The 27,626-nt window shown below is 39.5% G+C and overlaps 1 protein-coding gene across 2 annotated transcripts in view; it reads left to right on the forward strand.

The window, feature by feature from the left end:
• Positions 1–22,426, forward strand: part of SAR1B (secretion associated Ras related GTPase 1B) — a 33,268-nt gene extending 10,842 nt beyond the window's left edge. For both annotated transcript variants that reach the window (XM_060765289.2, XM_060765290.2), the window contains exons 2-7: positions 5,015–5,090; positions 8,144–8,263; positions 9,829–9,894; positions 14,740–14,843; positions 16,261–16,392; positions 20,090–22,426. In XM_060765289.2, coding sequence (XP_060621272.1) covers positions 5,033–5,090; positions 8,144–8,263; positions 9,829–9,894; positions 14,740–14,843; positions 16,261–16,392; positions 20,090–20,206 — 597 coding nt within the window. In that variant the 5' untranslated portion in view covers positions 5,015–5,032 and the 3' untranslated portion in view covers positions 20,207–22,426. The remainder of the gene's footprint in view (positions 1–5,014; positions 5,091–8,143; positions 8,264–9,828; positions 9,895–14,739; positions 14,844–16,260; positions 16,393–20,089) is intronic.
• The last annotated feature ends 5,200 nt before the right edge of the window (positions 22,427–27,626 follow it).

Raw genomic sequence — 27,626 nt, forward strand, 5'->3', positions numbered from 1 at the left:
CCCTCAAACTGTTGTAGGGCTGGATTATAATTTTTTTTAAAAAAAAAACATGAATTCCTATGCACACTGCACATATTTTATTGATAGTGCAAAACACACTTAAAAACAATACAACAATTAAAATAAAGAACAATTTTAACAAATATAAACATTAGTATTTCAGTGGGAATTGTGGGCCTGCTTTTGGCTGATGAGATAGGATAGTTGTTGTTGTTGTGTGCTTTCAAGACATTTCAGAGTTAGGTTGACCCTGAGCGAGAGCCGGGTAAATGACCTTGGAGGGCCGTATCCGGCCCCCCGGCCCTTAGTTTGAGGACCCCTGGCCTAGACTTTTATAGCTTCATCCTACAAAACACACTCCCAAGCAGGCCTGTAGCGAGGGGGGGGGGGTTTAGGGATTCAACCCCCCCCCCGAAATGTTTCAGATTTTTTTTTAAAAAAACCTGGTTTACTCATGAATTTTAACTGGTTAACCAAATCCCCATGCTAAGTCTATGAGATGCAAAAAATTAAGAGTCCCTCCAGAACTGTAAGCACTATATCAAGCAAATATTGACAATTTATTCACACTGTCATTTACCGATGTAGTGAAGCAACCAAGTTGGGTGTGTGTGTGTTGAATGCTCTCATTAAGGAGGCCAGACTTGGTGGAGGTGGTTGACAAGGGCGGAGCTGCAGGCTATTGAAGGCTGCTCTGCCCCCTGCTATGCTCTTTGCTTCAGCGTGAGCTAGGAGGCAGGTTTCAACACCCACCCACCCCCCCATGAAATTTTCAACCCCTCCCGAAATATTTTTCTGGCTACGGCCCTGGAAGTATCAAATCAGTGGAATGTACTTCTTTCTAGACACAGGATCAAGCTGTTCGTCGTTCTGTAAAAAAGAAGCCAAAGTTAAAGCACCAATTTTAATGCTCTTTCTGTTAACACCTAAAGTTTCTTCCCTTTTTGTTCAGTGAGTAATAGTCTCTGAAGTATAGAGAGAGCTTGCTTTCTGCTGCTCAAGAAATTAGATCATGAAGCAATGGATTCAAATTAGAAGAAATTTGATTCCATCATTAGGAAGATCTTATTTAACATTCAGCCTTGGAATAGACTGCCTTGGGAGGGAGGTGGGTTTTCTTCCTTTGGAAGTCTTTAAGCATAAACTGAATGGATATCTTTAAGAAGTGCCATAGCTGTGCATTTCCACACAGAGGCCCTTGCAGCTCTTTCCAGATTCTATGAAGTGTAGAAAAAGCCATATCTTCTCTCTTGTTTATAGATAGGTTATACTTTAAGTTGTAGGTCATGTTTCATCTTTGAGGTCTGCCCTGACTGCGCTGTAGCATTCAGAATGAAATGTTATTCCAGGCTGGAGGTACTTGCCACATCACAGATGATGATGCTACCAACAAGGATGATTATTTGCTTTCAGGTGAATAGGAAGAGAAGCATTGTAAGTCAGCCCTTCATTGTTTTTGGTCAAGCCGTCTGTGTATTCAGATCATGAATATTTATAAGACAACTGGGATCACAGTATCTTGGTAGCTAATAACTTATGCAGAACGTATGTGTACGTCTGTGTTGGCTTAAAACGAGTGTAACCTGCCAGAGAAGGAAGTAGACGTAGGGTCTATTTATACTGTAGTTACTCCCCTTTAATTGCCATGGCTCAATGCTATGGAATACTGGGAGTTGTGGTTTGGTTAGGCCCCAACACTCTCTGTTGGAGAAGGCTAAAGGCCTTGTACAAATCCCATGATTCCAAAACATTGACCCATGGCTGTTAAAACGGGGGCAATCTGCATTAACTCTTTAGTGTAGATGCACCCTTAGTCTATGGGAGTTTATGCTCCCAACTTCATTTTGTCAGTGCTACAAGATCCTTTTGCATACTGATATTTCAGACTAGAGGGACCGCAGTAGCACAGCAGGTTAAACTGCTAAACTGCAGAACTTACTGACCAGAAGGCTGGCAATTCAAATCTGCAGGACAGGGTGAGTTCCCACAGTTAGCTCCAGCTTCTGCCAACCTAGCAGTTCGAAAACATACAAATGTGAATAGATCAATAGGTACAGCTTTGGCAGGAAAGTAACAGCACTCCATGCAGCCACATGACCTAGGAGGCATCTATGGACAAAGCCAGCTCTTCAGCTTAGAAATGGAGATGAGCATCACCATCCAGAGTCGAACTCAACTAGACTTAATGTCAAGGGGAAACCTTTACCTTTATTTCAGACTAATGTAGCAATGTCTTCGAATTCAGCCAAAGTCAAACAGGCTGAAATGGAATTTCCTGACAACTTCTGTCTAAGCAACACATTTTGGAGAATGTGAATTGATTGCTGAAAATAGTCTCTGCATGTTCCATACTGATTTCTTTATATCCCTGCTTCTTTGTGAGCAACTTGTCGGCTACTCATCCTCACCACCCGTTTCACACCACTGGCTGCTACTGGCAGGTGTGAAGTGCAGAGGGGCAGTGCATGATAAAATGACATTACATGAAGTTGAGCTGCTCATTACGGGGCAAGCAAGGAGAGGTCAACAGAGGGGGACTATTCCTGGCTGCCACTTGATGTCTGCTGTAATGCCCGTTGGCACCAGAAGCACAGTGTATGTGGCATTGCCAGGAGTGAAAAGCTGTGACCCATATCTCTGCAAATTGTTTTGTGGGATTTAAAAGCACTGCAGAAGTGCAAATGATGTTGAAAACACATGTCCAATATCCCTATGTTCTAGTTAGTCTTTAAAGAGACTCAGTGGGTTCAAGAGACTTTCATAAGTCAAAACACTAAGTTAGAAGCAAATGTCTTCTCAAATCCCACCACACTGAGAGCTTCAGTTCTAAAAAGTGAAAATAAGGGGCTGTAGTGCTGATATGCCATTTCTAAGAAAGATTTGTCAGAAAGATTTGGACTATCTCTGTGTTGCCAAATATCATGTTACATGGTTTAGGGTTTTGAGTGTTGGACTACAACTGTAGACACCAGGGTTCAAATCTCTGTTTAGTCAGGAAATCCTTCTGGGTGATATTGGGAACGTCATGTTCTTAGCATCTCAGGAGGGCAAAGGCAACCACCTGTGAACTCATCTTTCCAAGAAATCCTGTGATTAATTTGCCTTAGGGTTAACATAAGTTGGAAATGACTTGGAAGGCTCAGTTGTAGAAGTGTTTCAGGTTTTTCTTACCCAGCTTTAAATAAATGTTACCTGTTCACATGAGATTATTATAGCAGTTAGATATTTCGAGATCTTGGCAACATCTTCACACCTTTTAGGAAGCTGCAGGATTTTGAATTGATGTTCTTCAACCTAGAAAATACCCCCTGTATCTAAGGGGACTGGAATAAAAAAAATGACCACTAGTTATGCAGAAGAACCACCACAATAACCCGTGGTGTTATAACCTTAGTTCCAAGCATACATACCCTGTAGCATGAGCAGGAGGTCTCCCCACGCGCCTTACTCAGATCATGAGCGACCACTCCATCCAAGCAGGCCACAAAGGCAAGATATTTTAACCAGTTAGAGACAGGATGGTGATAAGGTTATGGTGATGACACAGGGTTGTACTTGAGTCCTTGAATACATTACATTTTTCACAGATTTGTGGTTGATGACAGCAAAGTAGTTTTGATTCCTCTAGCAGCAGCTCATTAATTATTAATGAATTGATAATTAGTTAATTATATGGGTTCTTATTATGAAAATTGACAGTGCTTTGGGGATTTGTTCATCCTCTTCTTTGCGCCAATGAGCATGGCTTGTCCAGTGTGTCTTGGAAACTGTTTTGCTCTTGCAGGCGTGTTCTGAGAAGGAAGAGAAAGCTGTGCTTCTGGTCCTCCTCCTGTGCAGACCGGGGATAAGAATCTGTGACCTGTAGGATTTCTGGTCTATAACAAATAAAACCTGCTTCTCCAAAGATGAGAAGATTTAGATTTAGATTGCTTGAAGCACATGCTCTTTAAAGGTAGCCATGAGAGGCTTAATTAGATAGTGATTCACTAAGTATGTTGTTTAGCTCTTAGTAGTGCAATGAATTTTCTTGGTGGATAAGTTTGGCTTTGTGTGGTGGGAAAGTGGTGTATGGAGGTTTTCATTAAACACCACCATTTTCTCCTCCTCTGCTTCAAAACCACCTTTTTAAGTTGGCCTCCCTTTTTTGGCTTGCTCTCATCCAGTCAAAGATTATATAGCTAGTCATACCTTGTTGCACTCTGTAGCCAGTTAAAATTAGCTATTTGGCAATGTCCTTGCTTTGATGTCACACTAAGTGGAAGAGAAGAAGAGGAAATGTGTTGGCTCTTAGCTAGTTGATACATTGCTACATTGAACATTTTGGTGCCTTTTCAGATACTAGTGAAAGATCACCCCAGAGGGCTTCCTCCCCCCCCCCCCTCCGGCCAGGTGATGTGAAATGTTAATGACTCCCCCTCCACACACACATACACACACACACATCTTTTAAATATAGATTGTGTCACCTTATTTTAAAAAATAACATAGCAAGTCTTTTCTTATACCTTCCATGAAGCTGACAGCAATCACATTGCTAGGAACTGGAAGTGTCCCACCCAAAATGAACATGATCATGCCATCCTGAAAGACTTATTTTTGCTTGCTTTGTGAATGTGTGAATGACATATTCTCAGATTATGCTGTTGACACAAGTAGATGGGGTCCATAAGCAGACTTCTCACCCACCTCAACACGAGACACCATCAGAAGAACAGGCTGTGAGTTTTCACAGCATCTTTCCATGAGGGACCTGCTATCCCTAAAATATTCCTTAAACTCTGATCGACACGGAGGGCTAGTTGGGTGGTATTTTAGTACACGGCTGTTATTTTTTTAATTTGTGCAAAAACAGTGTTTTCCTCCTTTAGCATAGTCCAGTCAATCGTGATAGTTTCACAAGAGAATAACTAAGCTGATAGATTTCTGGTTGTACATATTTGCTATATTCTCTTCCTTATAAACTCTATGATATTTCAATGCTATTTCATTTATATATTTTCTTTTATTTTTCCAGAACCTGCAAGATTTGGACATGTCCTTTATATTTAATTGGATTTACAGTGGTTTCAGTAGTGTACTGCAGTTTCTAGGTAAGATGCCTGCGATTCCATACAGATGCTGTCACTATTTTTTATATGTAGATGCCTCCCCTATAGTTCCAAGCATTTTTTAAATTTGTTAATATTTCCCACCTATATTAAGAGATATGGTTACTACAGGTATCTCATGGAGTATCTCTCACCTCTTCCCCTCACCTTCAACATTCTGTGAGGGAAAAAAATGAACAATAATGACAGCAAGAGCAAAGGCAACTTGACATATTTATCCTTCTTCTTGAATAAAAAAATATTGTTGAAAACATTGTGGGATTTTTATTTAGATTAGTGGTTCCCACCCTGTGGTCCGTAGACCACCAGTAGTCCCCAAGAACTAAAATATGGTCTGCAACCTCACCGTTACTACACGATTGCAACAAGTGTGACTGGTCCCGTCAAACCCCTTTATAGTTCTGAAGCTAGGCCTGTTTCTGGGGTTATTTGAGGCGCTGATTCAGAAAATTGCATGGGATAGATCACATCAACTCTAAATTGTTAAATATGGTTTTCTGTGGCTGAGCAGATGGAGACTACTGGATGGCATAAGTTCTGTATCAGAAACTAGAGCTGATGTGGTCTATCCAATGCAATTTTCTGAATCAGCATCCCAAATAACCAAACTGAATCTAAAGTTGTCCAAAAACAGATTTGTAACCCTTTCAGTACTAATGTTGGAGATGGGTCCCTGTTCAAAGTGGTCCTTGGTAAAGTGGTCCTTCGTCAAAAAAAAAAGGTTTAGAACCATTGCTTTAGGTGAAATATGATTATAGCTCTAGGATTACATGTGATTCCCATCACTTATCAGGGAGATGAAGCTTTAGTTTATGCTGCTATTCCTTATGAGTCAGTGTCTAGCTTCATAAGTAGCAATATAGGCACTACTTATGATTGTGGGAGTAAGGAGTTGTAGACATAGTGATGCTAATAGGTATCAACAATATGATACACACCATTGTTCCTTGTTAATGTTTTCTCCATTCTTGTGTTTTTTTTCATTATAGTGTTTCTTGTTGTCCTTTCAACTACTCTCTGTACTACAAAAATAAATATTGATTCAGTTCAGTGTAGAATTCTTCTAAGGCAATAAAAATACATTTCCTCTGTGTTTCTAAAACATAGCCTAGTGATCTGCTGTTTTTCTAAGGTCATATTTTGGCATTCTTTATTTTCAGATATCCCTAGAAGGAACATTTATTGAAACTATTGTTAAACACTGCTTTCTTTTCTAAATTATCCTCCAAAGGCTTTGGATATATTCTTACATTGTCTAGCAGTAGTGAATTTTGTCCTGAGTTGCAATTGTGCTTGGGGCATACTTTGTGAAACAGAAGAACTCTTTTCAAAGTTTTGTAAATGCTGAAGTATTTTCTATGCTCATGAAAACTGACATTATTTGTGAAGTTGGGCCTATCTTTCAGCCATGTTGGTGGTGGGGGGAGGGGAATGGATGAATGGACGGACAGATGGGGACTGTTGATGCATTATGTTATCAGCAGCTCTGTTCTCCTCCCTATTTCTTTTGTAATGGTTACTTGCAGGATTGTTACCTTTGATTCAAAACCAAACTTTTCTTCCACCAGTTGCCTTCGTGAATAGACCTTGCTCACGAGTTTAGCGTTATTTGCTCTGTCTGGTGGCAGGTCTCGCAGAGTAGAAGTTTTTTTTCTTCACATTGTCCACTCCCAACTGCTTTTAATTGGTGATACCAGTGACTGAACCAACATCTTGTGCATGCAAAGCATGTGCCATGCTGCTGAATTTTATTCCCACAGCAAAATATTATGGTAGTTTCAGGATTAGCTCTTATTGTTTGTCCCAACTAGGCTAGAGTCACTGAAACAATGTAATTGACATGAGGGTTGTCTCATTGCATGAGAAATGGAAATCAGAGATAGGAATCTTGCAGCCTCCAAAGGCTCTAAGGCTGTTGGACTGCATTTCGCATTAGTTCTAGCCAGCAGGGTCACTTGGTAAGAAATGCTAGAAGTTAATCCAACTACATATGGCAACCACATGACTTCCATACCTGCCTTGGATGAAGCCTCTTAGTTTTATGATATTATATACATCTTTATGTTTTAGCACAGTGTTTCTCAACCTTCCTAATGCCGCAACCCCTTAGTACAGTTCCTCATGTTGTGGTGACCCCCAACCATAACATTTCATTGTTACTTCATAACTGTAATTTTGCTACTGTTATGAATCATAATATAAATATCTTATATGCAGGATGTATTTTCAAATCCCAAATACCCAATATGCCCAAATTTGAATACTGGTGGGGTTGGGAGGGGATTGATTTTGTCATTTGGGAGCTGTAGTTGCTGGGATTTATAGTTCACCTACAATCAAAGAGCATTCTGAACACCACCAATGATGAAATTGAACCAAACTTGGCACACAGAACTCCCATGACCAAGAGAAAATACTGAGAGGATGTGGTGGACATTGACCTTGAATTTTGGAGTTGTAGTTCACCTACATCCAGAGAGCACAGTGGACTCAAACAATGATGGATCTGGACTAAACTTGGTACAAATACTCAATATGCCAAAATGTGAACACTGGAGGAGTTTGAGGAAAATAGACCTTAACATTTGAGAGCGATTTATAGTTCACCCACAATGAAATAACATTCTGAACCCCACCAATGATAGAATTGGACCAAACTTCCCACACAGAACCCCCATGACCAACAGAAAATACTATGTTTTCTGATGGTCTTTGGCGACCCCTTTGCACCCCCTCGCAACCCCCACAGGGGTCCCGACCCTCAGGTTGAGAAACACTGTTTTAGCAGATCTATGTGACTTAGAATAAATATATTTCGTATATTTCTCTCTGTATTCAATGAAACACCATTCTAGAATATAATGGACTAAAAGACACATGATATTTTGATAATCATGTTGTGAAAAAGCAGTGCGGAGATTCCTTCCTAAACATTTGCTGACAAATTTTGCAAATCTTGACATCATTTCTACCATTCGTATGTTGTGCTTTAGAAATTACTCCTTACTCATCTGAACAGGTTTGCCCTTTTTCAGGACTGTACAAGAAAACCGGTAAACTAGTATTTCTTGGATTGGATAATGCTGGAAAAACCACTCTCCTGCACATGCTTAAAGATGACAGACTGGGACAACATGTCCCCACACTGTATCCAAGTAAGTCAGCATTCACTGTCTCTTTTGTGCTCTGATGTGCTTCATTAATTTTCATGACACATAATAGCCTGTGGAAAAGGATATGAGGAGGAAATGCAGCCGTCCCTACCGGTCTGTGGGAGGGATGTTCTTGTAGATCCATAGGGCACATGACCTGAGGAAGCAAAGCTGCCTAGTGGCTAGTGTTTCCCTGCCATCTCTCCCTTTTGTACTTATGCAGCTGGGAGCAAAAGAAAAGTGAGCTCAAGCTCTTTTCTGCCACATACTAAGTTTAGGGTTGCTGTGGGGAAGAAGAAATAATTGTGCATGATACCAATCAATGCAGTTTTGACAACTAATTTTAATAGATTGAACCATAATACAATGACTTCAAGGTCCCACAGGGAGCTTAACACAGTGTTATATTTCTAACCAGTTTTGTATGTTCTTTTGAAAGTACATTCAAAACACTAAGATTATCAATGCAGTTCATAATGGTTGTCTAGTTTTCTTAGCCAGTATCAATACTTGGCAAGCCATTTATGTGGAACAGCTTACTACTCAGACTGAAGCTTTTATGTGTATCACTGAAAACTTCATCAGCCATCTTGCAGACCACTGGCTGATTAGCACATGCCACACTGTTGGCATGTCAGTGCATCTGTTTAGCTTCCCAAACAACTTCCTGATGTCACTGACATTTTAAATGTATTATAAGTCAAACCAAATCACATGAATTGGATGGGACTAGTTTCCAAATAATCAAGTGTAGGAGGATGCCCAAACAACCTCATCGTACGGGGCTAGATTCGGCAGCAAATGCCGATCTAGCCACAGTCAGCCACGGAGCCAGCCGGCTCCGTGGGTAAAGAAGAGCGGAACCCACATGCTGCTGCCACCCTGGCAACACGGGAGGCTTCCCATGTTGCAATTGTTTCAATGGGGGAAGTCACATGCACCACGCTTCCCCCTGTGTGAAGAGCTGCTGGAGGAGCCTGGTGAAGCAGAGTGTATGGCGGCAGAAAACTGGAGCACCACCAAGAGCCGCTGCCGAAGGTATGATGAGGCTGTTAAGCATTCCAAAGTCCCTAGACTGTACCCGATTATCCCTTAGATCAGGCATGGGGAACCTTTGGCCCTCCAGGTGTGGTGGACTTCAACTCCCACAATTCCTTGAGGCCAAGGTAAGCCTTTGGGGCGAATGCCGAGCCTCAAGGAATTGTGGGAGTTGAAGTCCACCACACCTGGAGGGCCGAAGGTTCCTGACACCTGCCTTAGATGGTCAAAATTCACAGGGCACATAAAACACAATAACCTCATCCAGGTCCATAGTAATGGGAGCATTACTTTTAATACTTCCATGCTTATCTGAGAAATCGCGCTGACATCAGTAGAATTTACTTTTGAGGAGGACTACATTTGGTCAAGGTATTCTTTCAGTTTTGGCAAAAAAGAAAAGATGGAATTAGTTCTTTACTGAAATATGAATGTTTGTCATTGCCAGTTATTTTTACCCAGAAATCTAAGATCATGTTATGTAGCAAATCCTGTATATTTTTTAAAAATATTTTTTCCCCTTTCTGCAGCATCAGAAGAGCTGACAATTGCTGGCATGACTTTCACTACTTTTGATCTAGGTGGACATGCCCAAGGTAAGAAGGGTCAACATGCAAATGGTTTGTTTTGTTCATATGCTCACAATAAAATGAGTTAGATTATCCTTTCCATTTTTTATGCCACATATCAAAAGTGAATATATTGTAAGTGGGATATACTTTACTAGTTTAGGAAATCTTCTTAATATCATTCTAATTTGATAATAATCTCTTATGTGGCATTCCAAATCTTTTATTTTGTTTTACATGAAATGTATATATACTAGGGCTGTGCAAAATAAGTCGTTTCTGCCTTGTATGTGGTGTGTTTTCCCCCCCATAAGATCCATACATACGAGGTGATATTAAGAAACACAAGGGGCGCCCACGTAAGAAACTTTAGAATCAAAACACTCACCTATGACTTTTTGTTACAGATCAATAAAGCTTGTAAGTCTCCCAAAGTCCGTTGGTGTAAAGCCAAAGAGGCCTTTCCTCTTTAAATTAAGGTTGTCTGTCACCATTAGGAGAGCAAGCTACCTGGGAGGGAGACTGAGAGTTCTGAGAAATGTAGTTTGGAAAGGCGAGGGCCCAAGTGGCAGGGAATTCAAAATGTCCTGCCCTAAATAACATTTCCCAGAACTTTGCTCACATCAGAAAGCTCCAAAGGTAGGGAGCAGCTATTGTCTGTTTGTAGCGGCATCAGAGTGTATTGAATCTGCAAAAGGACTGATAGTAAGTACATCTATGCTGGACTGAGAGGAAAATCCCTAAGTTGAAGTTCTATGGCATGTGTTGTGTGTCATAGAGAGAGAGAGAGAGACAAAGTTTTTGTGGCTTTAAAAAAAGGTTTTGTCAAACCTTTAAAATTTTTCCAAAAATCAGTAGATGTGTAAATCTTTCTGAAACTTGGGGGGGGGGGGGTGATGCCTTGGTTATATTGTGTCATTGTATACAAAATCAAGTAGATAGCTCTTGTAGTTTAAAAAAGAAATGTTGTTCGTAAAAACTTTAAATTTCCCCCCAAAATCAGTGGATGAGTGAAACTTGGGGTGGGGGTGGGGGGGGGGAGCAATGGTAAATGTGTTCTATAATTGTAGCAAGTTGCATGCTGATAGCTCTAACAATGAAGGAGAAAGGAGCCCCGAGGGTTTTCTCATGGTCACAATTACTTAACGAAAAAGTAACAAAAATATTATATTATTGTAGTTACAGATATAGTTACTTTAGAAATACTATGCAAACAATTCCCCACCTTACCTCCTAATTTAGTAATGAATAGTGAAACTTTTTTTTCATTGATCGCACAGGCATAGTATATCCATTTGAGTTGAAGGAGACTAAGCCACTGTATTTGCAGCTGATAGGATAAACAACATTAATTATTACATTACCGTGTTATAACAAGTTCAAGATGACAGCAGCACTTCATTTTCAGTTTAATACTCCAAAGTAATACAAGCCTACAAAATTAAGAATCATAAAATCTTTAAAAAAAATGTGGCCTGGTTTTATAGGAATTTTGGCATTTGAAATCCAAAAATGACTTCAGACTTGCTCCAACACATACAGGTTTTTTCCCACAACTTGCTTTGATGCTTTTATTTTCTAATAAGTTATTTCTTTGGGAATTGAAGAGTAAACAATAATAAAGGGGTTAATGTCTTCTAATAGAATTTCAGAATACTTTAATTTCCTGGAGTGATTAGGGGAAGCAATCCAAAAACTAACAGGTATTCCCCATGCACCAGTTGGATAGGCAGGAGTTCCAAATTATTTCCCGTTATGGTCATTTACTCCTCTTGCTTGCCTGCTTGCTCACCAGTTTTTTTTTATTTCCTGCCTTGCCACTTGGGTGGCAAATCTCTCAGGTCGTAATTTTAAAAATGGAAATCTTAAGAAAATGGCACTGGCAAACAGGGCTTCCTGATTGGAAGTTTAGATTCATGCCCTCTGTGCAAATTCAAAAACGGATGGATGGTGTCACCACCAGCTCAACAGAATGAAATGATTGCAAACCCAACCTACCTGGTTGGTGAGCAGCATAGCCAGTGCAAGCAGCACCTATGCCTTCATGTGGGGCAGCAGAATGACATGCATGCCCATTTACTATACACTGAGTATAGAATGTATATATGATGAGACAATAAACAAGAAATGAAATATTATGTTAGAGCAATACAATGAGTTTCAGAGCTGGGGGTGGCCACAGCCAACAGGGAGCTCTGGCGTGGGCTGGTCTATGAGGTCACTAAGAGTCAGAAGCTACTGAACGAATAAACAGCAAAAAATTAGGAGACATATTCATCCATCAATTTGCAACTGATGAATTATTTCATACAAACGAATTGAAGAAACATGATTCAACCTAGTATAATGTCTGAGATGAATTATTTACATTTACACAATGATTCTGATACAAGAGTGAATATTCCTTTGATGTCAAAAAAGGGAGGATGTAAATGAGAGCCTCAGTCAGCATAAACAAATTACAAAAATCAGTTGCATAAACAAGTTGTTGAATAAACAACAGTGAAAGACTGTAGAGTCAGCCGAGGAATATGAAATTGGAGGCAGAAGAGCATTTAGATACCGAGTCTGATATTGAGTTAGCAATAGGGGAGGACTTGGATGAGACTGGTATAATTCTCCAGTCACATGAAGGTTTCCTCAGGTGCAGTTTCAGAGTCAGAGAATAATTCAAATTGACTATATATGGTGGAACAATTTAGATGTTTGATGAAAAAGCTATATGGACTCCACTGGATAAAATAAATAAGATTAATGGGAATAAGTGAATAACTAGGAACCGCTAGTGGCACAATGGGTTAAACCCTTGTGCTGGGAAGATTGAAGACTGACAGGTCGAAGGTTCGAATCCAGGGAGAGCATGGATGAACTCCCTCTATCAGCTGCAGCTTCCCATGCGGGGACATGAGAGAAGCTTCCCACAAGGAATGTAAAACATCAAAACATCAAAACATCTGGGTGTCCCCTGGGCAACATCCTTGTAGACTGCTAATTCTCTCACACCAGAAGCTACTTGCAGTTTCTCAAGTTGCTCCTGACACGAAAGAAGTGAATAACTAGTATTAAGAAAATCAGCTCTTAAAAGATATTTTTAGAGAACTGGTAGAGATGGAATATGAAACTCCTTTATTTACAAAACAATTACAGTACTAGGATATTTTTGAAAATCATGCTAGTAAATAGCATATGGGGTTTCTTAGAGTGCCCCTAGTCAGTGAGCCAATTGCGACACTTAAGGAGATGCAGTTTCTAAGGTGGGAGATAAAGTTCATAAGGAATGGACAAAAGAAGGCCAGAAGGAGCTGTAAAATGCATGAAGCTTCTGCCTTAGATTTGCAAGAACTTTATATTAAGAGAACAGCAGAATTCAGTTGTACAGAAGGACTATTTGTATTTTTTAATAAATACATGATTGTGGGCTGAATTAAAGCATTCATATTCCTGTGTTATTAGTATTATTTATTTATTTAATATTTTATTTATTGAGTCAAGATCATTATGGCAAGGCTAAAGAATTGAACTGGTGAACAGAAGAAAAGTGTAAACAGCTGCAAAGGAAAAGAATTTGAAATTCCTGCCTATCCTTTTGGCACATAGGAACAACCTGTAGGTTTGTGGGTGGCTCCTAGTATCCAAGAATGCCTTATCAATCTAAATCAGTGGTTCTCAACCTCTGGGTCCCCAGGTGTTTTGGCCTTCAACTCCCAGAAATCCTAACAGATGGTAAACTGGCTGGGATTTGTGGGAGTTGTAGGCCAAAACACCTGGGGACCCACAGGTTGAGAACCACTGCTCTAAGTACTAATGTTTCATTCATGGATGTGAAACCCCCCAAAATATTCAAAAGCACTGAAAGAAAGTTCACTAGAACATCAACACTTAATCAAAACTGAGTAACAACTTAATTGATAAAACACTGACATTGTGAAAGAACTCTGTGGCACATTTGTACTATGATTTTTTTTAAAAAATTCAGAACTCAAAGTACATTAAAATGGCTATCCTATTGGGGGGAAAAGATTTTTCATTGCAGGACTGTAATTATTATGTAGCCATAAATCAGTCTCTTAATTTGTGTGGAGGCAGTAAAGTTATACAGTAAAGTTACACAGTATTTTATAACAAGGTTAAATGTAAGTAAATGTATTCTGTAAAAATAGATTTCCTCTGCAAAGAAGTGATCCCCTAGTATTACTTGCTTTTGGATCTATATTCTTAAGCTTGGTTTCTTGGTGCCTAAATCTGATTTAGTGCCGGCAGAGTAAAAATTCTGACTCTGGGTGGCCCACTTGGGCAGTGTCTTGAGCAATCTCTCATGCAGCAAAACTCTCTGTGGCCTACTCTTGACTAACTGAAAATCACTTGCACATTGGATGCAAAGATATTGCTGGGTACATACTTACAATGCCATTTTTTGTTGGAAACCACCCTGAGTCCCTTTGGGGAGATAGGACAATATATAGATGAATTATTATTATTATTATTATTATTATTATTATTATTATTATTATTATTATTCAGTTGATTAAGAATGTCATTTTTTGGAATATATTGAATGCTGATAGTGTATTGGCAATGGCTTAGGTTACAGAGAGTATGTATTTGCAATGCTGATTGTTACTTTATGAAGTTCCATCTCTAAACTTGCAAGCTACAAGCCATTTATCTGTTAATGCCATGTGCTATAACACCTACCTAGACATACTACTCAGAACTAAATATGGTGGGTTTTAACAACTTTTTTTGACAGCTTGTACTGCCCTTTTCAAAGTTTTTGTTACTTAATAAAATGCTATCAGTTACTATGAATAGAGTCATATGAGTAACAGATAATTTCCTCCTATAGTCTCTTTATAACTCTTTCCTTACTAGCTCGTAGAGTTTGGAAAAACTACCTGCCTGCCATCAATGGCATTGTCTTCTTGGTGGACTGTGCAGATCTTGAAAGACTGGAGGAATCTAAGCAAGAGCTGGATGTAAGTTTGCAATACCTTTGTCGTTTATTAATGTACTATAAAAATGCATGGCACTGTGATGAGTGTGAGAAGAGTGTATAAGACAGTCATAATAATATAATTGTTTCTGTCCAGACTTCTTTAGATTTAATTTTCTCCTGCTCTCGCTGTCTGCAGTCCTTTCACATGTGTTGATGTGAAATTCTGCATTACACTTCACATCTTAAAAAATAGCCTGTACTTTACAAAAACACATTGCTATGAAGCTTCAGTGAATTTTGTTAGGAGTAGATTGAAAGTCATATCAGAAAATAGCACAAAGACCTTATGAACAATTTACAAACTGCAATCATACTGACCAGAAATAGAGAGAAATACACTCTTGTAGTAGTGAAGGAGATCATACTGAATCCCAGAATCCTAGAGCTTGGAAGAGCCCACAAGGGCCATCGAGTCTAACCTCTTTCCATGTGGGAATACAGACAAAGCACCCCTGAAAGATATCCATACAGCCTCTGCTTAAAACCTCCAGAGAACAACAGTCTGAGGCAGCATATTCAACTGCCAAACAGCTCTGACAATCAGGAAGTTCTTCCTAATGTTTAGGTGGAATCGCTCCCTGCAATTTGAATCCATTGCTCTGTGTCATAGTCTCCAGAGCAGCAGAAAACAAGTTTGCCCCTCCTCAATGTGACATCCTTTCAAATGAGCCAAAATCTAGAAGGGTTGTGTTGCACCTTTTCAGTGTATTACAAAATAGTCCTAATCCTAAAATCTGCTGCCTACGTTAGGTTAGGAAGTGACTAAAGTTTTCCTCCAATGATGAGGAGAGAGGTCTACAGAAAGGTCTCCTAGGTTTAGGTCTTTTGTTGGTAAGGTTTTCATTGGTTTTAAGCCCCCTGGATTGAAGGCCATTTATCTTCCCACTTTCTGATGCTTCCACCAGGGCTAGCCTTGGGTTATTGTGGAGCCAGTTGTAAGTATGTTATTGTGTTATTGTGGAGCCAGTTGTAAGTATTTTCCCAGCTGCTAAAACCCACAAGAGAAGGCCTTAAACATTCCTGTGAATAGGAGATGTAAGATGACCTGTTCTGACCAGCTGTGAGGTGGCAGAACTTTGGAACAGGCAGAGATAATGAACTGGTGCTTTCTTGTCTCCACCCTCTTAAAACTGTTTTGCATATACATGCAGTGCTTTAGGTTTACACTTACAGTATCCTCTTTCGTTCTTTTTTAATTTCCAAAAAGTATAACTTGAATAAAAACCCTGCTGTGAATAATTAAGTATTGCATAGAGGACAGGAGAGTTTTTAATATAAATATGGTGATATAAATCTACATTTCTTCCATAGAGAATTTGTGAAATTTCTCATTGTTCGCCAATATTTTGTGTTTGTATTAAAAATTGACATATAAGTCTTTCCTATTTTCTTCATAGGCACTAATGACAGATGAAACTATTGCTAATGTGCCTATCCTAATTCTTGGTAACAAGATTGACAGACCAGAAGCCATCAGTGAAGAAAGGTTACGAGAGATGTTTGGGTTGTACGGCCAGACAACTGGAAAGGTATTAAAGCCTTTATACCTATTCAGGCTGTGTCATTTCAAGATATACTTGTTCAGTTCTTAAAATGTTTGGAGATCTGTTTGTTTCAAGGTTACATATTTATGCAACAGTTATAGGTTGCTGTGAGTTTTGTTTTTGTGATGTGTTAGCCCGCAACATTAAAATTTGTTGGTGTTTTACAAGGCCTTTACAGTATTTTAACATAATGCGAGGGCAATTAAACTTCTAGAGGTCAAGACTCCTAGTATAACCAAAGCAATTACAATAACTATCTACTTTTTAAAAATACAGAATTTTAAATAAATAATGCAACCCAAATAGTCTTTGCTGCTTCGAAAGCCTGATTTATTAGTACAAGTTGCTTCTGGTGTGAGAGAATTAGCCGTCTGCAAGGACGTTGCCCAAGGGATGCCCGAATGTTTTACCATCCTGTGGGAGGCTTCTCTCATGTTCCCACATGAGAATCTGGAGCTGACAGATGGGAGCTCACTCTGTTCCCTGGATTGGTACTGCTGACCTTTTGGTCAGCAGTCGTGCCAGCATAAAGGTTTAACCCAGTGGTTCTCAACCTGTGGGTCCCCAGATATTTTGGCCTTCATCTTCCAGAAATACTAACTAACTGGCTAGGATTTTTGGTAGTTGTAGGTCAAAACACCTGGGGACCCACAGGTTGAGAACCACTGGGTTAACCCATTGCACCATTGGGGGCTCTTGCAGTTTCTCAAGTCACTCCTGACACAAAAGAAAATTAGTAGAAGTTTTCTTAACTAGTGGCAATGAACTCTAGGGTTCAAATGTAAAGTCTATTTTATTTGACCTCTTTTATTTCAAACAGCTAGGTTTTGCCATTTGCCATACTCATCTTTTTTTCAGAACAGCAGAAGCAGATTTCTTCAGGGTTCCCTGTACTTGTGCCACTGTTTCTCACACTTGTTCAGAACACATGGGTCTCTAGTCCAACGTCTGAAACCTAGTTTATATTATCTGCTATTGCTTAAAAGATAATTAAAATCAGTATAGTGTGGAATAAAAATATTATTCTAGCTAAAACATTTTTATGAAGTCAAATTCTCTGTGATAATTTTAATTTCATCATAACAGATCATTTTAAATTTAATTTCATATCTTAACATAATTATTTAGAAATAGCATACAATTCATATTAATTCTAATAACATCTAAACATTTAACCTTCTTCTCAATCTTAAAACCAATTTCCATCAGTTGTTATTCAGCATGCATATTCTTTAACAATATCATTGTCTTTTGCTTATGATCTCAAATCCTGCCAACCCACTAAAAGTCTTTAATGTTTACCAATTTAATAAAGTTTGCTCCAAAATTAATTTCCTCCAGAACTGTAAACAAAAAGTCCAGTTCAAATTGTCAAAGGCCTTTTCTGCATCTAAGAAAAATCAGTGCCACGTGCTTGTCATTGTGGTCTTATAAGCATTCCAAAATATCCAGCTCATTTATAGTTATATTTTAGAAGTAAATTCACATTGATCTTCATAAATAAAGTCCCGTAAAGTTATTTTCAATCTTTCTAATAAAATCATTGTAAACAACCTACAGACATTATTCAGTAATGATATTGCCCTGCAGTTCTTTTGGTTAATATCAAAACCTAGTCATCTCTGAGTATTAATACAATATTAGCTTCTTTTCAACTATCAAGAATCTTTCTATGCTTCAGAATAGCTTTCATCATTTGCTGCAGGGGTAATATCATAATGCCTCCTCATCAAAGCACTTGTAAAAGAGAACTTGCAAACTATCTGGCCCAGGAGTCTTTTCTGTTTTGTTTTGCTTTTAATTATGTCGCAAATGATTATTGTTAATGGACAATAAAGTGCAATCTTTTCTGTCGTGCAATATTCTAATTGAGCTTTCCTTAAACACTGCAACATCCTTAAATTATTCAAAAGATGTCTAAAAGATTAAAATTATTTTAATTTAAAAATGCAAACAAAAATGCAAAGAAATGCAATAAAAAAACCTTTTAGGCTGATGTTGTTTCCCCAACTTCTTATTTTAAAAACGTATCTACTATTCTTGTAATGACCACCAGATGTCAATTTTACACCATAAATCTCTTCTTTAGTTCCTTATGCAACTTCTACAGCTTCATTTTATCTTCATTATCTATAAGCAATCCTCATTCTCACACAGCTGATTTGTCCACCCCACAGTTTCAGTTTCTTAGAGGCACCTGTGTCACGACCATGTAAGAATCTTCTACTTTTGAAATTAATGCTTCTCTTGGCCAGTCTTATATTTTTTATCAGCATTTTGACTTTCTACATTATATATCTTTGCACCTCCTTCTCTGTTCTGACTCATCAAAAAGAGAAAGAAACTCACTTCTCACATGGTACTAATAAAGTGAATTATTATCAGTTAAAGCTTGTATATTACAAATAAACTTAAGAAAGAAAAATTTAGCAGATCAGGAGTTCTTTTGCAGTTGAGCTGAGTGGTAGTCCAAGAGCATTCCCTCCTCACCACCAAAACTCACAGTAGGCCACAACAGTTGTCATGGTCTCCTTGCAAACTGGAGTTGTACTTACATGATTTTCTGCTTGCTCCTTCATCTGGAGAGAGATCTTGCAGATGGGATTCATCTCCCAGCTGGCTATATATTCTGTCATGACTTTTCTCTGAAGCAGACTCTGCTCAGAGACCATATCATTCTCTCTCCCACCCCCACCCCCCACCGCCTCCCAAGTTTACCAATTGCACATTTGAAATCTTGTTTGGAAGTATCTTAAGTTGAAAACATTAACCATCTTAATCCACTGGAGAAATAGGCAGGAGATTGTCCAGTGCTTGAATGCTGCTTACAAGGGTATCATGTAGACTTTCCTAAGGAGCTGCGGTGGTGCAATGGGTTAAATCCTTGTGCTGGCTGACCTGAAGGTCAGCGGGTTGAATCCGTGAGATGGGGTGAGCTTCCATCTGTCAGCTCCAGCTTCCCATGAGGGGACATGAGAGAAGCTTCCCACAGGCATCCCCTGGACAATGTCTCTGCAGATGGCCAATTATCTCACATCAGAAGCGACTTGCAGTTTCTCACGACACGATTAAAAAAAATGTAGACCTCCCTGAAAAGCCAAATAATAACCATTGGAAAGCTGCTGTCACCAAGTATCAGATGATGGGCTCGCCTAGAGAGAGGCCTCAGTGTTGATCACTATGGATAGTAACTTTGATGTGGGGAAAGGTGGTCCAATAGAGGAGTGGTCTCTTAAGTCATTTAAACCTTAAGACCAGTACTTTAAATTGAACTGAAAACTTTCTATGAGCTAGTGAAGTTTTTTCAAAATGGCATGAAAGAAATTCTTCAACAGGTCTATATCACTTGTCTAATTACTATCCAAAGCTTGTGAACTACCTTCAATGATAGTCCCACATAAAGTGAATTGCTTCATTGAATCAAACAGTTAGCAGGGAATGGATAACAGTGGTCAGACTATCCTTGTCTAGAAGGGACAATAATCGGTACTTAGTTCTTGGCTGCTGGGTATTTTATGCCATCAAGGCAAATGAGGCAAAAGCAACAAAATATTAACCTAATTGTTTATGGAAGGTGGTGCTCCCATCCAGAGTTGGCTGAGCATTGGTTCTCTGAGTAGATAGACCATCCACCACTCGTCTTGTTTCAATGTATTAATCCTCATCCTTAATTTGTTTTCAGGGGAACATCCCTGCAAAGGAACTGAACACCCGACCCCTAGAAGTCTTCATGTGTAGTGTGTTAAAGAGGCAAGGTTATGGTGAAGGATTTCGTTGGATAGCACAATACATTGATTAATGCCAAAATCATATTAGTTCATACCGTCCAATACCTGTTCATTATTTGATAACTCAGTGTACATAACTTGAACTGAATAGATTTTGGTTACAAAAGTGTATTATTTTTTATTATTGTATCAATTGTGTTAAATTTTAAGTGTAAAGACTGAAAACAGATTTTAAGCAAGTTTGTCAATTTGGATCTTGTAACACTAGTCTCTAGTCTTATAAAACCACTTTATTTTGAGATTTATAGGTTGTATGTTGTCTGCAGTCCATTTTTTAAAAACTTTTCCAACATAGTATGTTTTTTGAATGCACTTTTTAACAGCTCAGTCCTACAGACTTGTTGATCATATTTAATGCTCATCATGTTAAATTTTTATGTACTTTTTTCAACACTGGTTTTATAAACGTAGAGTGTGTAACTGCCTCTCAAAGAATAGTAATGAATCAGCTTATGGATAATTGCATGATGCCTTAAAGATTTCAATAATATACTTTCTTATGCAACGTCATGCAATAAAACTAAATCCCGTTTCTTGGCATCTTTAATGGGAAATGTTTCATTTTAATGTGTCTTAACCTAGTAAAGATGTTTCAAGATGTGAATATGTTTGGTAGTTTTCTGAAATGCTGTATAATTCTAGTGTACTGTAGATTATTTTTATTATTTATCTGATTACTTTTCTGCTCAGAATGAATCTAATTAATATTGCCCATGTTAACATTCACTCATTGTGGTTCACATTATACACTAAGAGGTACCATGGCATCACTGTGTAGTGTATTCTAAAGTTCAGTGAATGCCTAAATGCAGTAATTAGGGGAACATGGGAAGAGTAGGAAGCTTTGCATACCCTTCTGCATTCAGATGTCCACATGACATTGCCTTTGGGCCCTCTATGCCGGGTGAAATGTTCTTGAGCAGATGTCATGCCTTTTGAAAGGTTTATAGCAAACTAGCACAAATAAATAGTCAACCAGTACTTGTGAAAACTATTTATTCATTGCACAGGTTCTACAAAGAAGAAACTTTGTGATTAGCTCATCCAAGCATTTTATTCTGCTGTACAGGCAGTTCCCAAGTTATGAACCAGATCAGTGCTGAAAGTTTGTTCTTAAGTTGATTTTGTTTGTAAATCGGAACAGGTGCATCTTCTAAGTGTAACTCCATCCAAAATATATCTTTTTAAGCTTTGGGTAGCTTCAGCTTAACACTCCTGAGGTGTTTGTTTTGCTGCTGCCCCCTGTTCAGAAGACTTCACCTCACTTTGTGTCCCTGTGATAACTGGGTTTTGAAAAAATTGGCTTGTTGAATGAATGAAATTTATTACGATCAACAGATCAGACAAAACAAGTCAAATCGAACAAATAGTATCAATGACAAGATCATTAAAAATACCATTAAATACAGGTAAGAATTTCCTTAAATTTATGAAGTCAAGTATTGTTATATTGTTCCTTCTACAGTGGCTTCCAACATAGCCACCTATTTCTACTCTGGCTTGTTGGGAAACAAGGACTGGTGATAAGGAGACACCTTCTTCTCACGATAACTCTTCCAGGAGTGACTTTCCCTTCTGAGGGGTAGATTTCTCTCCCTTCTTGTTGTATCACCCATGTTCTTAACTAGGAGTCATTTGTAAGACGGGTGTTTGTAACTCGGGGACTGTCTGTACTATGAATCATTTCAATATCATTCTAGCAAATGAAATCACTTAAAGTCGCAGCTCTACCAATAATTTCAGTATCGTAGCTGCAAGAATAACTTGGTGTCACTAAGGCTGCTTCCACACAGCCGAATAAAATCCCACATTTACTGCTTTGAACTGGAATATATGGCAGTGTGGACTCTGATAACTCAGTTCAAAGCAGATACTGTAGTATTTTCCACCTTGATATTCTGTGTTATATGGCTGTGTGGAAGGACCCTAAATCTCCTTAAGCACAGGGCAGCTTCTTTGGACACTGTTTAAAAATCCATCTTCTTTTTCTGAATGCTATATCATTGAGATGCCAGTCATGTTTTATGTGAAACATTAACCATGAGGAGAGCTGACGTTTGGTATGGTGTAGACTTCTGTTGCTAGCTTGTTATGTTAGATAGCACCTTGGATGTAGAGGACACTTTGTTTTTTGAAATATGGGATGGGATTGTGATAATGTCAAGCTCACTGAGCATACTGCGTCCATCTGTTCTTTCAAAAGGAGAAAATAAATGACAGGGATGATGAGACACTTCCTTTGACTTTTTTTGGCATTAGTATACTATAACACATTGTTTAAAATTCTATCATCTTATCAAAACCTCTGAACTGTAGTTATTGAGGGCTCTATAGTTATTGAGTATTCTTTCAGTCTCAATATTATGTTAGAGTTTCTATTGTTCCTGGAAAGGAAACTATTATTTTTTAAAAATTATCAATGATCTTCATTCTACGTAGTGAAGATCTTATTCTTGATCAAAGTGAGTATTCTAGTTTTCTGTGAATTTAACAAGGAGATTCAATTCATCCAGAATCTGTAGACATCTTTTTTTGCAAGAAATTGTCAAAAGGCTGTCACTGGAATCAAATGATTTTAGAGCAGTGGTTCTCAACCTGTGGATCCCCGGGTGTTTTGGTTTACAACTCCCAGAAATCCCAGCTAGCTTACCAGCTGTTAAGATTTCTGGGAGTTGAAGGCCAAAACATCTGGGGACCCACAGGTTGAGAACCACTGGCTTAGAGGAATACAGATGTCTGAACACTTGTTGGAGGAGAATCAGAAATAATGGTTCATTTCTGTAAAGGCATGTTTTTTTTAAAAAATCCTTATTTGATTGCAAATTTAAGTGATAGTGTGTGTAACATATCCCCTTGTCAATGAGAGATACTGTAATTATTTCATTCGTTGGACTTGGATTAACATGGCAGAGTTCTAGTAATTTATTTTAAGGCTAATTTAGGTCTTTGAATTTGCTCAGTTAATTGTTAATAATTCTCTAGTTGTCTTGAGTTAATAGAGAGTCCTTTACTAAATCAAAGCAGTGTATGGACAGCCACAGGACCTATCTTATGTTCAAAGGAACAAGAAAGAAAATGTTATTTTTCCTCAGCAGTGTTTCAGTCTCTTCTGAGCCATGGTGAATCTGATATGTTTTGTATCCTACGTTTACTAGTATTTATCATAAATGTTGTTGTTCATTCGTTCAGTCGTCTCCGACTCTTCGTGACCTCGTGGACCAGCCCACGCCAGAGCTCCCTGTCGGCCGTCACCACCCCCAGCTCCTTCAAGGTCAGTCCAGTCACTTCAAGGATGCCATCCATCCATCTTGCCCTAGGTCGGCCCCTCTTCCTATTGCCTTCCACTTTCCCCAGCATAATTGTCTTCTCTAGGCTTTGCTGTCTCCTCATGATGTGGCCAAAGTACTTCAACTTTGTCTCTAGTATCCTTCCTTCCAGTGAGCAGCCGGGCTTTATTTCCTGGAGGATGGACTGGTTGGATCTTCTCGCAGTCCAAGGCACTCTCAGCACTTTCCTCCAGCACCACAGCTCAAAAGCATCGATCTTCCTTCGCTCAGCCTTCCCTATGGTCCAGCTCTCACATCCGTAGGTTACTACAGGGAATACCATGGCTTGGACTAGGCGGATCTTTGTTGCCAGTCTGATGTCTCTACTCTTTACTATTTTATCGAGACTGGACATTGCTCTCCTCCCAAGAAGTAAGCGTCTTCTGATTTCCTGGCCACAGTCTGCATCTGCAGTAATCTTTGCGCCTAGAAATACAAAGTCTGTCACGGCCTCCACATTTTCTCCCTCTATTTTCCAGTTGTCAATCATTCTTGTTGCCATAATCTTGGTTTTTTTGACGTTCAGCTGCAACCCGGCTTTTGCGCTTTCTTCTTTCACCTTGATTAGAAGGCTCCTCAGCTCCTCCTCGCTTTCGGCCATCAGAGTGGTGTCATCTGCATATCTGAGGTTGTTAATGTTTCTTCCAGCAATTTTCACCCCAGCTTTGCATTCATCAAGCCCCGCACATCGCATGATGTGTTCTGCATACAAGTTAAAAAGGTTGGGTGAGAGTATGCAGCCTTGCCGTACGCCTTTCCCAATCTTGAACCAGTCTGTTGTTCCGTGGTCAGTTCTTACTGTTGCTACTTGGTCCTTGTACAGATTCCTCAGGAGAGAGACAAGGTGGCTTGGTATGCCCATCCCACCAAGAACTTGCCACAATTTATTATGATCCACACAGTCAAAAGCTTTAGAATAGTCAATGAAGCAGAAGTAGATGTTTTTCTGAAACTCCCTGCCTTTCTCCATTATCCAGCGGATATTGGCAATCTGGTCTCTCGTTCCTCTGCCTTTTCTAAACCCAGCTTGAACATCTGGCAACTCTCGCTCCATGTATTGCTGGAGTCTTCCTTGCAGGATCTTGAGCATTACCTTACTGGCATGAGAAATAAGGGCCACTGTACGGAAGTTGGAGCAGTCTTTCGCATTTCCCTTTTTTGGTATGGGGATGTAAGTTGATTTTTTCCAGTCTGATGGCCATTCTTGTGTTTTCCATATTTGCTGGCATATGGCATGCATCACCTTGACAGCATCATCTTTTAAGATTTTAAACAGTTCAGCTGGGATCCCGTCGTCTCCTGCTGCCTTGTTGTTAGCAATGCTTCTTAAGGCCCATTCAACCTCACTCCTCAGGATGTCTGGTTCTAATTCATTCACCACACCGTCAAAGCTATCCTCGATATTGTTATCCTTCCTATACAGATCTTCTGTATAATCTCGCCACCTTCTCTTGATCTCTTCAGCTTCTGTTAGGTCCCTGCCATCTTTGTTTCTTATCATACCAATTTTTGCCTGAAATTTACCTCCAATGTTTCTAATTTTCTGGAAGAGGTTCTTGTCCTTCCTATTCTGTTGTCTTCTTCCACTTCCATGCATTGCTTGTTTAAAAATAGTTCCTTGTCTCTTCTGGCTAACCTCTGGAATTGCGCATTTAACTGGGCATATCTCTCCTTATCCCTGTTTCCTTTTGCTTTCCTCCTTTCTTGGGCTACTTCCAGTGTCTCAGCAGACAACCATTTTGCCTTCTTGGTTTTCTTTTTCTTTGGGACGTACTTTGTTGCCGCCTCCTGAACAATGTCGCGGACTTCTGTCCATAGTTCTTCTGGGACTCTGTTTACTAAATCTAGCCCTTCAAATCTGTTCTTCACTTCCACTGTATATTCGCTAGGAATGTTAGTGAGATCATATCTAACTGGTCTGTGTATTTTCCCTGATCTCTTTAGTTTTATTCTAAATTGAGCAATAAGAAGTTCGTGATCTGAGCTACAGTCAGCCCCAGGTCTTGTTTTCACCGACTGGATGGATGTCCGCCACCTTTGGCTGCAAAGGATGTAGTCAATCTGATTTCGGTGCTGACCATCTGGTGAAGTCCATGTATAAAGCCGTCTTTTAGGTTGTTGGAAGAGAGTGTTTGTTATACACAGCGAGTTTTCCTGGCAAAATTCTATCAGCCTGCGTCCCGCTTCATTTTGTTCTCCCAGACCATGCTTGCCTGTGATCCCAGTTGTCATTTGACTTCCCACCTTGGCATTCCAGTCTCCTGTAATGAAAATAATGTCTCTTTTTGGTGTATTATCCAGTAGGTCCTGCAGATCCTCATAGAACTGATCTACTTCTGCTTCTTCAGCAGCTGTGGTTGGGGCGTATATTTGGATCACTGTAATGTTGAAAGGCTTTCCTTGCACTCGAATTGAGATCATTCTGTCATTTTTTGGGTTGTATCCAAGCACTGCTTTAGTGAATTTCTTATTAATTATGAAGGCTACTCCATTTCTTCTATGTTCCTCTTGTCCACAGTAGTAGATCTGGTGGTCATCTGATGTGAAGTGGCCCATTCCAGTCCATTTCAGTTCGCTGACCCCCAGAATGTCTATCTTTAGTCTTGACATCTCACCAATAACAACATCCAATTTGCCCTGGCTCATAGATCTTACATTCCAGGTTCCTATGGTGTGTTGATCTTTAGAGCATCGGATTCGTCGTTCACCTCCAGTACCGTCGGCCGCTAGCCTTCCTTTCGGCTTTGAGCTAGCTGCGTCATCACATCTGGGGCTAGTTGAACTTATCCTCTGCTCCTCCCCAGTAGCATTTTGGCCATCTTCCGACCTGGGAGTCCCATCTTCCAATGGCATACCGACATATCTCTGGTTGTACTGGTCCATTTAGTTTTCTTGGCAAGGATACTGGGGTGGTTTGCCGTTGCCTTCCCCAGGGATCACGCTTGGTCTGACCTCTCTGCCACGACCGTCCCGGCTTGGGTGGCCCTTCACGGTTTCGCTTATGACATCATTGAGGTGCTCAAGCTCCAGCGCCACAACAAGGCGGTGACCCTTTGCTGGAGTTATCATAAATAGATTTTGTTTTTCCTTGGGGATCTCCAGTGGTTATCCTTGGAAAATAAATCATCAGTTTCTCTCCTATCCTTAGGGACACACAGTTCTGAAAGAAAACTGCCTGCTTTTCACCTTACGTTAGGGAGCGCATGCACATTCCTCTCTTAGTATTAAGTTAACAAACTCCAGACTTTGGGACTTCAATTCTCAGAAGCCCCAGACAGGGATTTTGGAAGCTGAGGTCCAAAATAAATGGATGGCCAATATTTGTGAACCACTTTGTCTGCTGATCAACTAAACCTGAATTTAGATTTAAGTAGGTGATCAAATGATATTTTAGGCACTCACAACCAAATAGAACAGCTTGACATTGCCAGCCCATGGTCCTCAATGACAATGTTAATGCTTTTAAGAAAGCCATTTTGTGTTTCCTAGTTTAAGTGCTGCCTCGTGCCAAACATTTCCTATGTCTCTTCATTAAGGAAATTGCTTACATATCAGAGGCAGAGAACTCATGTAACCACTGTTGGCAGCAGTGTTGTGGTCTTTTGGATGAGGTTGGCACAAATGTGACATACCTCACCAGAATTGCAAAGAAATGACTCCTGTAAGGAAGTTTCATCTTGTACCTCTTTTTTTCTCCTGACCTCTGGGGTATTCAGGGTCTACTCTGTCAGAGTGACTTAGCAGTATTTATAGCAAGAGAAATTTGATACAGTCTCTTATTACAGAAGAGCAAAATTGTTTCTGTATAGCAAAGGTGGAAATGCCTGGGTGAAAACATTTTATTTTAAAAAGTACTGAAGAGTGTGTGGTGAAAAAATAAAAATTTACTAATAAAATATTTCTATGAAGTGTTCCTAACTTATTGTCCATGGCAAGAATTGTAGGTTTTGTGTATTTGTCAGGACAGGATGATGATGATGATGATGATGATGATAATGGCACAAGCCAGTAAAGGTGGTCCCAGTGGTGATTGGCACACTGGGTACAGTGCCTAAAGACCTTGGCCTGCACTTAAACACAATTGGCGCTGACAAAATTACCATCT

The sequence above is a fragment of the Anolis sagrei genome, chromosome 2 (assembly GCF_037176765.1).
Source record: "Anolis sagrei isolate rAnoSag1 chromosome 2, rAnoSag1.mat, whole genome shotgun sequence".
Lineage (NCBI taxonomy): Eukaryota > Metazoa > Chordata > Lepidosauria > Squamata > Dactyloidae > Anolis > Anolis sagrei.